Source organism: Pipistrellus hanaki (genome assembly GCF_964339955.1).
Source record: "Pipistrellus hanaki genome assembly, chromosome: 1".
Lineage (NCBI taxonomy): Eukaryota > Metazoa > Chordata > Mammalia > Chiroptera > Vespertilionidae > Pipistrellus > Pipistrellus hanaki.
The window spans coordinates 67,778,282-67,791,532 of record NC_140503.1 but is presented as its reverse complement, the minus strand read 5'-3'; the positions used below and the strand labels follow the sequence as shown (position 1 = coordinate 67,791,532).

The following is a 13,251-nucleotide window of genomic DNA, read 5'->3' as shown; positions in this document are numbered from 1 at the left end:
CTAGTGGGTGTCAGAGGAAGGGCAGGACCTATTTTGTGTTCCCTTGCTTTATTTTTGCAGTGATGAGATAGAGTCTAGAAATGGGAGCTTCCACAGATGTGGAATTAACCAGGCTCTGAACCAGAGCTGCTACAGAATCCAATCCAACCCCACCCCACATCCTAGGCCCCCATCATCTTCATTTCCCATTCCATCTGCCTCCTCAGAAACGTGGGTGTGGGCTTTCTGAGCCCTCACGCACCTGTGCCAAAGCAGGGACACCTTAAGATCACCTGTGAGCCTGTGGCAGGTACAGAAAATTTCAAACAGAAGGAATTTAATATAAAACATTGGTTGCACGTGTGACGAAGGAGGCTATAGGGGCTAGTGAAATAACACAGAGAGGGATAATATGGCAAGAGACACGGCTTCCTTGAGCTGTAGGGACCAGGGAGGAGGCAGCGTGACTGCAGCCTGGTGTCAGGCTCACCTGATAGACAGGAGCCTTAAAGATGCAGCTCCTGGGAATTACCTTGCTTTCTCCCATTCGCTCACCTTCCACTCTGCCCTCTGTGACCTCACACTGAGCCCAGCCAGGAGTCCGCTGATATGGGAGCCTGGGAAGCCCATTCTGCTGTTCAGAGACCGGGGGAGGGCAGGAGCACGTCTGAAAGCAAACAGGACACACACAAACACAGCAACCTCACCTCCTCCTGCTTCACCTTCACCCTTTTCCTCATGGTCACAACATATCGTTCTTTAGCCATTGTCCTTCCTTCTGTCTAATCTTAGAGAAAGAGATATCTTTGGTTTTCCTGAGAGCTGGAACTGGCATGAGATGTAACTGAAATGCCTACAAAACCCAGAACACATAGGGTAGACCCTCGCAACCCCCACATCTCCAGTAAAGGAGCGGGAACTGTCTTTGGAAGCAGGTGGCAAGGGTGCTTCTGACACCAAGCTGTGGGCGGGGGAGACACTGCATGCAGAAACTCCTGGGAAAATGCCTCCTACTATGAAAAAGCTGCCAATACCTTCCTTGATTTTTAAAAAATATATTTTATTGATTTCTTACAGAGAGGAAGAGAGAGGGATAGAAAACTAGAAACATCAATGAGAGAGAAACATCGATCATCTGCCTCCTGCACACCCCCTACTGGGGATGTGCCCGCAACCAAGGTACATGCCCTTGACCAGAATCAACCCTGGGATCTTTCAGTCCACAGGCCGATGCTCTATCCACTGAGCCAAACTGGTTTCAGCCCTTTCTTGATTTTTTATAAGCCCCAATAACAGACTCACATGTTAACTAAATACTGTCAAGCTATTTCTATTAGCCAAGGCCCTGACATAAATGTGCACTTATTAAAATTAAATCAAGGATGATCTTTCTTGGTGAGTTCTTCCTCCCTTTTATAGACAAGGAAATTGAGGCCAATGCTACCAAAGCCTGAAATGGATGTCTGCATTAGAGAGAGGAGCTGTAAAAGGCACAGAAACCATCTCTCCAGTGAACTGATCCCTGCCAGCCATCCACTGAATTGCTTTTCGGACCTGGGAGAGCTCGGCTGGAAGGAAAGCGCACACATCTTCACAATCAGGCTGCACAGGCTCCAGCACCAGAGGGGAGCTGGCCAGCGTACTCAGTGCCCCTGGAGACAATCAAGACCAAGATGGTATGATAGGCTGCCCGAGGGTCTCAGCAGTGTCAGACTGGGTTGCTGATGCACCCCTAGAGCCCAGCCCTGTGCCGGGCACATGACAAAAACCCATTATTTATGTAATAAACAAAATAAGTCAAAATCAGAAGATCTTAATCATTAGATACTGACTGTGCCACTTTCAGCTTTCCGTGGAAACTCTGAGTCTCAGTCCCACCATCTGTAAAATGGGGATAATAGTGCAACCCCATTTGCTTCTCAGTATTATTGTTAAGATCGGAAAAATTCATTTTCGTGAGTTTAGTTTGTCCTAGTAAGCAAAGACATTGTTTTTATAATGCTTTAAATTAAAAAAAAGAAGTCTTATGCCAATGCTTGCACACAACACACATTTATTAAGATGCAGACAAGTGAGATGTGCCTGGCCCTCCTCCGAGTACAACCTTCTTTATTGGTGTGACAATGCCCACGAGCTGGGTGAGCGACATCATCAAAACCAAATGCCAGCCTTTTACAGACTTAGCCCAAACAATGTAGCCAAAGCACCATTCCAAAGGGCAAGAAATCTGACATTCCATTCACAGTCCTGCTATCCATTGTTATTGACATACACACTTGCATTTTAATGCTCATTTCAAATTCTCACTTAAAAAAAAAAAAAAAAGCTTGTATTTGAACTTAGCAGAAAGCGGAGCTATCAGTGAAGGACAATGCAATAGCAAGGTAAAGCTGCTTTTCATCCACACTGGACTAAATTATAAGCATTTCGCCATTCACAGGGGCTCTAATAACATGTGCACATAAGCAATACCAAGGTCGGATGGCTGGTGTGGGTGTCCACCCAGCATCTTCACTTTACTCTGGGTCCTTATCCTCCTCTGAAAAATGGGGGACCGACTTCTTTGCAACAACGTTGTCCAGTCTCTGTCCTTGTAGATATGGGTTGACACTCTGAAAAAAAACAAAAGAAAAAATATATATATATGGCTTGATATTATACCTGAACATCGATACAGACACCTCACAAAATAGGTGAATGAGAGCATCTCTGGTCTATTGGGTTAACGATAAGGTAACAAACAATTACTCCAGTGAACTAACCAACATCTCAGTGGGAGGAGAAACACTGTCTGACAGATGTGTCTAATTGTGTCTTTCACACAGCTATAAAGCTCTTATTGGATGCATTAGGCCCCCCTCCTTTTCTTGGCACAAAGATTTGGAATTAACCAGCGAATAGGCTCTCACTATTAACTTAGATACACAAGCCCATTGTGAAAGAGAATTGTTATTCTATGGCCTTAATAGGGGGAGAGAGAATCTGAAATGCATTAAGTTATTTTACAAGACGAAGGTTCTAAAGATCACCAAGCAGGGCCAAGGTAAAATTCAATTTGCAGACTAGTAACAGGTCATCCTATAATGTTGACTCTTCCATACCAGCATTCTCCTAAAGAGGATCCAGCAGGGACTCTGTAATCATTTTCTCCTTCCCTCAGTCAAATGGAAAAGCTGAAGAAAAAAAGGAGGAAGTCATGCGGAAGGCTCCATTATTTTTGACTCAAGACTCCATGGTCTGAAATCTCTTTTATCTGTTGGTATTCTGAATGAGTCAAGGTTTTTCCATTCCTTCTCTAATACATATTTTTTTGAGGTTTGGATTTGAATTAGTAATTGCAGCTTTACAACATAGCTTTTAGTAAGTAGAAAAATTTTTTAAAAGTTTTAAAATATTGGTTATTCAAGTCACCTTCCAATAACTGAACAAAAATACAGGAAAGAAGCTGTAGTTGCTAATGATCTGCAATCCCAATGCATACAAAGTCCCTAGGGATGAATGGGCAGAGCTCACAAGTTAGCTGTGACTTTTGAAAGGTGAGCAGACATTCTCCAAAGAGAAAGACTGGGACTGAGCTTAGTATTTGTAAATGTCCTTCCATATTCCAATAGGTAATGAAGCATGCAAGTCCCACTCACCCTGAAAAAATGCATCAAAAACCAGCTGATAATTTAAAAATATGTAATGTCCTCAGAGATCTGAAAAGTGACATGTCACAAAAGATGCTAGGAAGGCATCTTTAAAATATTTAAAATGACATCTTTTCTATAACAAGAAGATTGTCGACTAGAATGGGTTAGCCTATCCCAAGGAATTATATCAGGATCTTTGGTAGGTGGAGCAAATGTGAACTGAAAAAGCATATTCGTATCATAAATCTCTTGAGTGATTTTTAGTAATAATATTTATTCTGAAAATTCTATTACCTTAAAAAAGGATAGTAGGTTTATGTGTTTAATCAACAGTGGAATACAAGGTTGATAGCTCTTTATTAGTAAATAAAACAAATAGTAAACTTCAAATATTAACAAGACTAGAGGACTGGTGCATGAAAACTCATGCACTGGAGGGGGGCATCCCTTAGCCCGGCCTGCTCCCTTTCACAGTCCGGATGCCCAAAGGGGCAGGAGGTGACCTGGTGATCAGGGGAAGGCGATGCCCCATCACATCTCTGCTGCTGCCACTGCCAGCAACACAAGCCTCAGTCGGTCCTGGTTACCTGAGCCTTGGGTGGCCCTAAGTGGCTAGGCAGCTGCCATCCGAGGCTTGCCTGCACCTTGGGCTGGCTCTGGGCAGCTGGGGGGCTGAGGAACTCTAGAAGCAGGCGTACAGAGCAGCCGGGCCCACCTGAGAGTGGGCCTGGCCTTGCTGCATGCCTGCCACTCCAGCGGGGCTAAGGGCACTGGGCACCACCATCTTGTGGCTGTGGGCGCCTCCATCTTTGAGGGTGGGGCAATCAAGTAGCATATACCCTCCTTATTGGCTGTGGATGCTGCCATCTTTGAGGACGGGGGAGTCATTTAGCATATCCCCTCTTTACTAGATGGGATACATCTTCAGAGTTTAAAATTTTGCTAAATTATTTAAAGGTGAATTAACCCTTTATTCATGAAGCAAGTAGGAATTCAATTGAAAATTAGCAAATATGGAACCTTTCATAAAACCACCTGGGGCTCCATTGTAACTTTGGGGAGAATCCTCTCGGGGAGGGAGTTTTATGGGAGATAGTCCTTCAGACCAGACCCAGAACATGGCAAAGATTGGAGGGAAGGGGGAGTAAGTTAATGAAGAAGTAAAAGGAGCAATCAGTTGAACTTTGCTGATGAATGCTTAACTATAAGCATTGAATCCTAAACTTAAGAGTAATAATAATAATAATAATAATGACGCTTCGTTTTAATTATCCTCTGGAGAACTTAAGACACTTATGGCTTTATCTTCAGCTTTGGTGGAAGACCAGGCAGGATACAAAGTGAGCATTATTCAGTTACACAATTGAGAACCATTGGGATTGAATCCCTACTTTCCTGTCCTCTGGAAACCCACAGCAAATACTGAGCTTCATTGGAGAAAGACTTAGTTTTTCCCAAAAGGAAACCCCTAAATTCTATGGATTCATGCACTTGAGGTGGTAAAGTCTTCAGTCAAGATGGGAACACCATCTGAGGCATGATGACAGGGGAGGCAAGTTCTATTTTCCAACAGTCCTGAGAGGTTTAGGGTTTATGGCATGAGCTTGGGTCTTTATAGATGCCTGAGAATAGAAAGAACTTGATACCTCTGGGTCACAGTAACCCATATTTTCACAAATTCTAAGCCTTTCCTACGAGGAGGAAGTTGAGGCCAAAACAAAACCTTTATAATACGTGTCCTAGCCAGAATTCTGATTTTGATAATCCTGGTCTCATCGCTGAACCTAAATCGTGACCCACAGTCATTATTCAAGTCAGGGCAGAATTTGGGCCCATGATTCGTCTTATTTAGAAATGTCCTTGCTGTGCCATGGAGAGATATTCAAGCTATTTTGCTGGTAAATTATGTGTTTTCTGAGCTGGAATAGAATTTCTTGAGGATCTCTCAAGCACACATAACACCCTTCAGACCCTTCCTGCCACCATCTGCCACTGGACACTGTAATTATCTGAGAAAAACCCGTAACAACTCTTCACTCTCCCAAAGATCTGTTTCCAGACATCAAAACTGAATCTAGCATAGAAAATTGGCCATGGGATTTCTGTGCTTTGTCAGATGGCATAGAGTTTGGAAATCTCTGTTGCAGGGTCCTGAGAATGAATGCTGAGTTAAGAACCCCATTTTCCCACCCCCTAAGCACTCTGCCTGGACTCGGCAAAACTCTCACTCAGCATAGCCGTCATGACCACTGTCCAGAGTCCCAAATTCCACCAGAACCCCAGCACTTACTATTCTAAATAATCAGCCAGTGGCCTTGGGTGCATGGTTTGCTTTGTGTATTTTAATAAAGTTGGTTACTCTCTGGTAGCACTTTGCTATGTTTAATACTAGGATTTTAACTTTTTCTCCTGCTGATCAGAGAATGGTGGCAGGTGGCTGGGCATTTCTGTGTAGGAAGGTTCCAGTGGATTAGCTGAGTGGACAATGATCACTGATTAAATCACGGTGCCATCAAATGCGTGAGAAGCCCAAAGCAAATTCAACCACTTTACACAAGGCAACACCGCAGTGGCTCGGTATGGCGCAAAGTCCCACCCTGGCAGGCCTGGGTGGTTGGTAGAATCAGAGGTCAGAAAACCAATATAATCAATCTGGGTGGTGTTTACATCAATCTAGATAGGCCAAGAGAAAAGGTATATAGGAAGAATGAGATTTGTTCTTCCCCCCTTTTGTCCCCACATTCCTTCAGCATTGCTGCTGGAGCATGCCTTTCATCACTTCCTTGTCCCTGTCTGGTGTGCTTATGAAATTGATGCAGGTATGTGAACCATCTCCCAGTGGCCTACAGACCCTCTGAGGAAAGACACATCCTCACGTACACCCAGGCAAGAGATGCAATACAAGTTGCCTGTCAATAATGGAGGTGATAGAATCACCACAAAACAGGGCTGTGCACTAAAAGCCATGTACGAATGCTTGAGAAAGTCACCCCAGAAACCAAGACGGGCTTTGTGGGTGTGGCCTGGTCACAGGGACCACTGCTCTGCCCTCCCAGGACTGCTCCATCCCAACAACTGAAAGTTACAGCTTGGTTGTGCATCTCTGGATAAAGGTCTCTGCAATGCCCGGAGGCGCCTCCCTGTCATCAACATCCCATAATCGGGAAAATACAGCACTCTGACACCCAATGCCCCACTCAGAGAGCTCCGGCCATCCCAGCCACCACCAGCCCTCTGTGCATTACCCTCCGCTTTCGTCTCTGTCCTGCCTTCATCTTCTCAAAGAGGATCTTGTTCTAGAGTGGGAAGAAGAGACAACAAATACATGGGTCAGATTTGGTGAGCCTCTGTTTGAGAAGCAATACTTGGTGTGTCCTCTGGATATTTGCATATCATCTTTTGGAAACAAAACTAGATGAAAAAACAAAAAAAAACAAATGAAAGGAATGTCGCATCAGAAAGCTAGACCATGAGGGGGACGCTGGTGGTTGTGTGGCTCTGGATAAAGGTCTCTGCAACGCCCCGAGGCACCTCCCTGTCATCAACATCCCATAAACGGGGAAAATACGGCACTCTGACACCCAAGAGTGTTGGAAACCCATCTCCTCGCTGTGAACAGCCTTTGTTCAAAACAAACAATGTTGTGTCACTTTCCTTTGGGGCCTAACTCCCTTTTTATGAGCTGTACACATAAACTGTTCTCTAGAGCGGTGCCCGCCCACGGATAACAATCCTAGGTAAATAAATGGAACTCTGACTTCGGCAGCCTTCCTTCCCGTGGCTTCAGTCTGCGCACCCAGTCAAGACGATCGGAAAACCATTTGGTCTATAACAATTTTAATAGAGTGAGCCTTTTAAAAACTGCCAAAAAAACTTCTTGGCAGAAGGAAAGTTATGTTGCGGGGGGGGGGGGGGGAGGCGCGAGGGAGGGGAGCGGGATCCGTTACCACAGTTTGTATAAGTGTTTCCACATATTGCTGTATTTCAAACACACAGGGGCTGAAATGAGCTCTAGAATATCGGACACGTGCTCAGCAGATTTCCCTTCTGTCGGGATCACAAAAGACAGACACTTAACCTGGAGGCACAAGGGGAGGAGGGAAGCTGGGGGGTTTACTTGTGGGTTGTTGTGTTTTTTTTGTGTGTGTGTGGTTTTTTTTTTTAAATCAGAAGGGAACTAAAGTATAAAAAAGGTGATTCATCCTACTCTAAATAAAATACCGATATTGATTTTTTTTTTTTAAAGGAGATGACAGAGTTTTGGTAAGGAACAAGTTTATACAGCACTTGTATCCTCTGAACTGTCTGGATAGAAAGAATTTTTTTATGGCGGATTTGGAAATGAAAGTGACACATGCCAAGAATGAGCTTTGTAATTTTCATGTTCATTAAAATCTACCTCATCCGCAATTTACAATGCGTATTTCTTGCCCAACCTCAACTATGCAGGGAGGCCGCACCAGGGAAGGAGGGACCCCTCGCTGCCAAAGGCCATCCTGGCCATGGCCTCCATCTCACGCTCCCTTGGGGACTGAGGAGTTAATCTCAGATGCAGTCTTGCCGTTTGCAACAGCATGGATGGACCTAGAGGGGATTGTGCTGAAGGAAATAAATCAGGCAAAGAAAGACTAATACCATATAATTTCACACATATGTGGAATATGAAGAAAAAAAATCAACAAATCATAAGCAAACTCATAGAGGCAAACAGCTCATTGGTGGTGACCAGAGAGAAAGCAGGGGGTGGAGGGAGGGCAAACAGGTAAAAGGGGTCAGGGGGTAAAATGTATGGTGATGGATGCAAATTAGACTCTTGGTAGTGAGCACACTATAGTGTATACAATATTATTATAATGTCATACACCTGAAACTTATATCATGTTATAAACCAATGTCACCTCAACTTAAAATATACATATACATACACATACATATATACATATACATATACATATAACAAATGTATATATGGAGGAAGGTGGAACATAGTCATTTACTGGCGGAATGAGTAATATCGCTGTAAGGCTGTTGACCAGTGTTGCCTTTCTGGGATGTAACAATTCCTGATGCAGAGAGAATATCCTGGGAGTTTGTGCCCGAGCTGGGGAAGGGGGGTGGGGAAAAGGGGTGAGGATAGGAGCTTCTTCATGTACACTTTCGTGTTCAACTGCCTGAGCAAAGGAGAGACTGTGCAGGGACCTGAGAGCTGGTGCCATCATATAAGCTGGCCCATCAGTGTGGAGGAGCTCCTCAGGGCCATGAGAGCCTTCCTTCAAAAGGAAGTGCAAAAGGCTGGCAAGTCTTCCTCTCAAAGATGGCCCCTGTGTTTCCCTAAGGACCAGGGTTAGGGTTAGCAGGATGGTGCTGTCCCACCTCTGCATGAACGTGCTGGGGCGCTGCGATCAGCCCTGCTTTGTGTGGATTCAAGGGCAAGGACCGGGAGGTGTCGTGTGGGTAGCAGAAGTCTAAGAAGAAACCAGCCCCCTTGCCTGACACCCATTCCTTGCTGGTGGGTGGGGAGGGGCAAGTGGTGAGCCTGCTTCCCATGTGAGTAGCAGGTTCGAGTTCATAAAGAGGGCTTTCCATGGTGCCATCAAGATTTTGGATAACTGCCCAGATGTTGGTTTCAAATTCCATTCCTAAATGGAACCAGGGAGGCTTCTTGAAGGAATGTCTGTTTCCAGGGCTAGGGCAGGGAAAGCACAAGGATGAATGGATCTGGAATATCTAATTGGGCCAGAAAGTTAGGAAATGCTCAAAAAATAAAAACAAAAAAAATGATGGGACATGTCAAAAAAAAAAAAAAAAAAAACCAGCATACAAAGACTCGCACTGGCTAACTGTACACCAAAGTAAATAATGGGCATCAAATATTTAATATTGATATTAAATATACACAATTTTAAGTAAATAAACAAATCAAGGAAAACTCTTGCTTAGAGTTGAATGCCAACCAATAAATGCATAAAAATAATAGAGTAAGAAAATCGCCATTAAAATTACCATAGTTATCACTGATTTTGGTGAGAGTCATTAATGGGTACTACAATTGTTGGTTAAAAGTTTAATGGAGACAGAATATTCACACAACCTCAAAGTATCCTTCCACAGGCTAATTATTAATTTCAAAAGGGAAACTGGTGATTTTACACTGAAGAAAGCTGGCAGACACTACTTTAACCAGGTTAGCACCAATTCTGAAACCAATGGGTGTCACGTATTACTTGGCACAAAACACTAAAATACAAAGGCATAACTCCAGTCTGATCACATGGGAAATGCAACGAACACCAACTGAAGAACATTCGATTCTTCAGACATTGCTGAGATTATGAAAGGCAGAGAGGGTCCTTGCCTCTCATTTCTCCCTCGGCTCACATTCTGGCCATGATCAGCTGCTTCCGTGTAAGGAAGAGCCTCTAGTTGTCCTTGCTGCTGATGAAAAGATGTGATAAGCACTTGGAAAGGAAAAATATTTGCTTTCAAGACAACTTTTTCCTGAGTAACACTTTGGGATTAATGTGTGAAGGAGGGGAGTGACTGGCATTTAGAGCAGCCTGCCTTTGGTCATAGCTACTCAATGTTGTGGGTACACTCACTGTCTGAAAGGCAACCAGTAGATAGGACTTGATAGGATCATGCACAAGACACATTCTGAGTGGTGAGCCATGGAAAAGGTAAGGGACTTATCCAATTTTAAAAGAACTCCTGGAGTCAGTTTGGTTCAAATCCCAGCTCTGCCAATCATCAGCTCTGTGGTATTAGGCAGCCTATTCCAATGCCCTAAGTCTGTATTTTCTCATCTGTAAAATGAGAGTAATAGGAATGAGCAGCTTTGAATGATATAATTCAGTAAAATATTTAATATAGTGTTTGATATATAATATGTGCTCAATAAATATTACTATCTATTTGTGTATTACAAAAGACAATTACCATTCATCTTTGTATTCCAATCACCTAACACATGCCTGGAAGGCATATGATGTACATTCCATAAATGTGTCTTGATGTATTAACAAAGATAAAAATGCAGGAAACAAGACAGACACTGATATTTATATGTGAATCGCTGCTAAAGACCCAGCTCGGCTCCAGCTAATGTCAAAAACAGAGAAACAGTATTAGCAAACAAGGAATCAGGGTCTTGCATGCAGTTTCATGTAAAAGATAATTATTTTGTTAACTTGAAGGATTGTCGACACGCTTGAGGCCATCATTCTATATATACACTAGGAAGCTTGTAACCCCAGTTTAGCAGAGCAAGGCATACTCAATTCACACTTTCATTTACTGCTAGGTGGTAATGAGAAATTAAATGAAGAAAACTTAAGTTTAAACAAACACATAATTATAGCTGATAAAAGATTTGTAAACATTGCTCCATGGTCACTGATCGGTAATAGTACTTCCCTTTTTATTTAGTACTAACTTGTTGGCTTGAGCTCTGATGTAGAGACTAGGAATGACTGAGAAAACAAATTGGTATTTAGAGAAGGATGCAAAGGGGATGAAGGATGGTGGTTGGCCTCTCACTGGAGTGAGAGTGAGTAGTACTTGGTGAGAGAGCAAGGAAAGTTGAGCAAGAGAGAAGTTTCCATTTAAGAAGAGGCAAGGAAAGTTGGCAAGAGAGAAGTTTCCATTTCTCCCGCTTCCCCAGTTGGGGTCTCTGCCCTCAGTCAGACTTCTCTCAGTTTCCCCCTTGCTTCCTTTTTCTTTTCCAGCCTGCCAGTTATGCAGGCTACCTTCTCACCTTACTCCTCAATGCCGCCTCTTTTAGCAACTTTGACTTCCTCAATGAGTATTATACAATTGGCCACGAGTCCTCAGTCCTAGATCTTCCTCTACCCTTATCTTCTACCTTTCCACCATGGCAGAACTAGAGCATGTTACTGAATGAGATAATTCAGTAAAATATTTAACATAGTGTCTGGACGATGCTAGGTTGTGTTCATTTTATTTTCATGCAGTTCTTCTCAACCAGAAGACTATCAGCTTTATGAAGACCAATACCATGTCTTGATGACTATTGCATATTGAGCACCCAGCACAGTGCTTGGAATGAAGCAGATGTAATATCTTCCACTTAATCTTTGTTAAACCTGCCCTGGCTTCTGTCTGGCAATACTTTTTCCCATTTCTTGTAATCCTCTGTGATCTTCTACTCTCTCCCTCCCTCTCTGCTCCCTTCTTTCCTTCCCACCTCCCTCTCTAGTTCCTCCTTTCTTTTTAAGATTCCCTCAGAGGGAAAGTTTATACCATCCACTTCATATAAGCCTGACCTACCTCATCTTTCCTCCTCATGCTATACTTACGCCACATACCAATGTTAGTCAGGTCCCCGGCCTCCTTAGAAATGTCTTCGAGCCTCATCATGTTGGTGACTTTCACTTGAATTCACAATGATCACAGCCACTGCTTCAGAGCTGGAATTACTTCCTTTATTTCCTAGCTTTAAACCCTTCTGCCACCAGAATAAGTTCCTTCAGAGAAGCTTTTCATGAGTCCAGTCTCCTATTTAAGAACCTATAGATGTTTGCCCATGTAATTCAACATATTCAAACTCTCCTAGTAGGCTTCAGTGTGGCTCCCCATGCCAAGTCTCCCTAACAGAACTGCTTATGAAAAAGAAGAGAAATAAAATGATGCATATTACAAGAAGCAAGATCAACTTAGGAGGTATTGCTGATGTGTTGTTTTAAGACAGGGAATGTGTGCACCTGAAGGTTGCCTGTTGAATCAACTCAGTGCAGTGTTAAAGCAAGATGATGAAAACGGTTAATGAGCAAGGACATCTTCTTCTAAAACAGTGTAAAAGGAAGGGAGCGTGTTTAGTCCTGAGACTACAAAATTCCTGGTAAAGTCGAAGCAAGGTCAGCTGCCAGTAATGAGCTGAGAAGGGATTGATAGCTTTAGAAGGGCTTAGGAAGTTAGGAATATTTGCCTATTCACTCCTTCCACAGATGTATTGACTACCGACTGATATGTGAACTAACACTCCCTGGTATTTTTCCACCTTTCTCACGTGGCTTCAGCATCCGACTCCATCGGCCCAACCTCAGGGACACAGATACATCCCCACTCAACTGGGACCTCATTTGGCCCATTGTTCCGGCCTGCCTTCACCATCTTGAATCCCAACTGTCACCCAGTGCAAGCCCTTCCAACCTGGTGTCATCCTTTGAGAATCTGACGATCACACCTTCTATATTTTTTTTAATTAGAAACATTTATTAAAATGTGGACATGCAGGGTGCCACATGAAATCTCTTTCCCTGTTAACGTGGACCCTTTAACAAGCTCCCTTTCGGGGACGTCCTCTTGTCTGGGCTATGTCTCCCCACTGCTCCCAATAGGACTTCGTGAAAGATCTCATCCAATACTTTGCTGAAGTCCAAGTGCACCACACTCACTTCATTTCCCTCATCGAGCTGGCAAGTAAGTGAATAATGCTGGCAAGTAGAATACAATTAGTTTGACAAAACTTGTTTTTAGCAAACCTGTGCCAAATGGTCATGCTTTCTCTTTCCAAGTGCTTATAAACAATTTCCTTAACTGGCAATTATAGATCCTTGCCTGGTATTGACAGCAAGCTCACGGCTGCAGTTTTTTTCTTTCCTTGACTCAGAATTACATACAT

The 13,251-nt window shown here is 43.3% G+C and overlaps 1 protein-coding gene across 2 annotated transcripts in view; it reads right to left on the bottom strand.

Annotated features, from left to right (window-relative positions):
* Positions 1–2,015: 2,015 nt before the first annotated feature.
* The window catches only part of SCG5 (secretogranin V), a 56,686-nt gene continuing 45,450 nt past the window's right edge, over positions 2,016–13,251 (bottom strand). For both annotated transcript variants that reach the window (XM_084895493.1, XM_084895492.1), the window contains exons 5-6: positions 6,857–6,907; positions 2,016–2,591 (exon numbers count right to left, since the gene is read on the bottom strand). In XM_084895493.1, the coding sequence (XP_084751619.1) occupies positions 2,496–2,591; positions 6,857–6,907 (147 nt within the window). In that variant the 3' untranslated portion in view covers positions 2,016–2,495. The remainder of the gene's footprint in view (positions 2,592–6,856; positions 6,908–13,251) is intronic.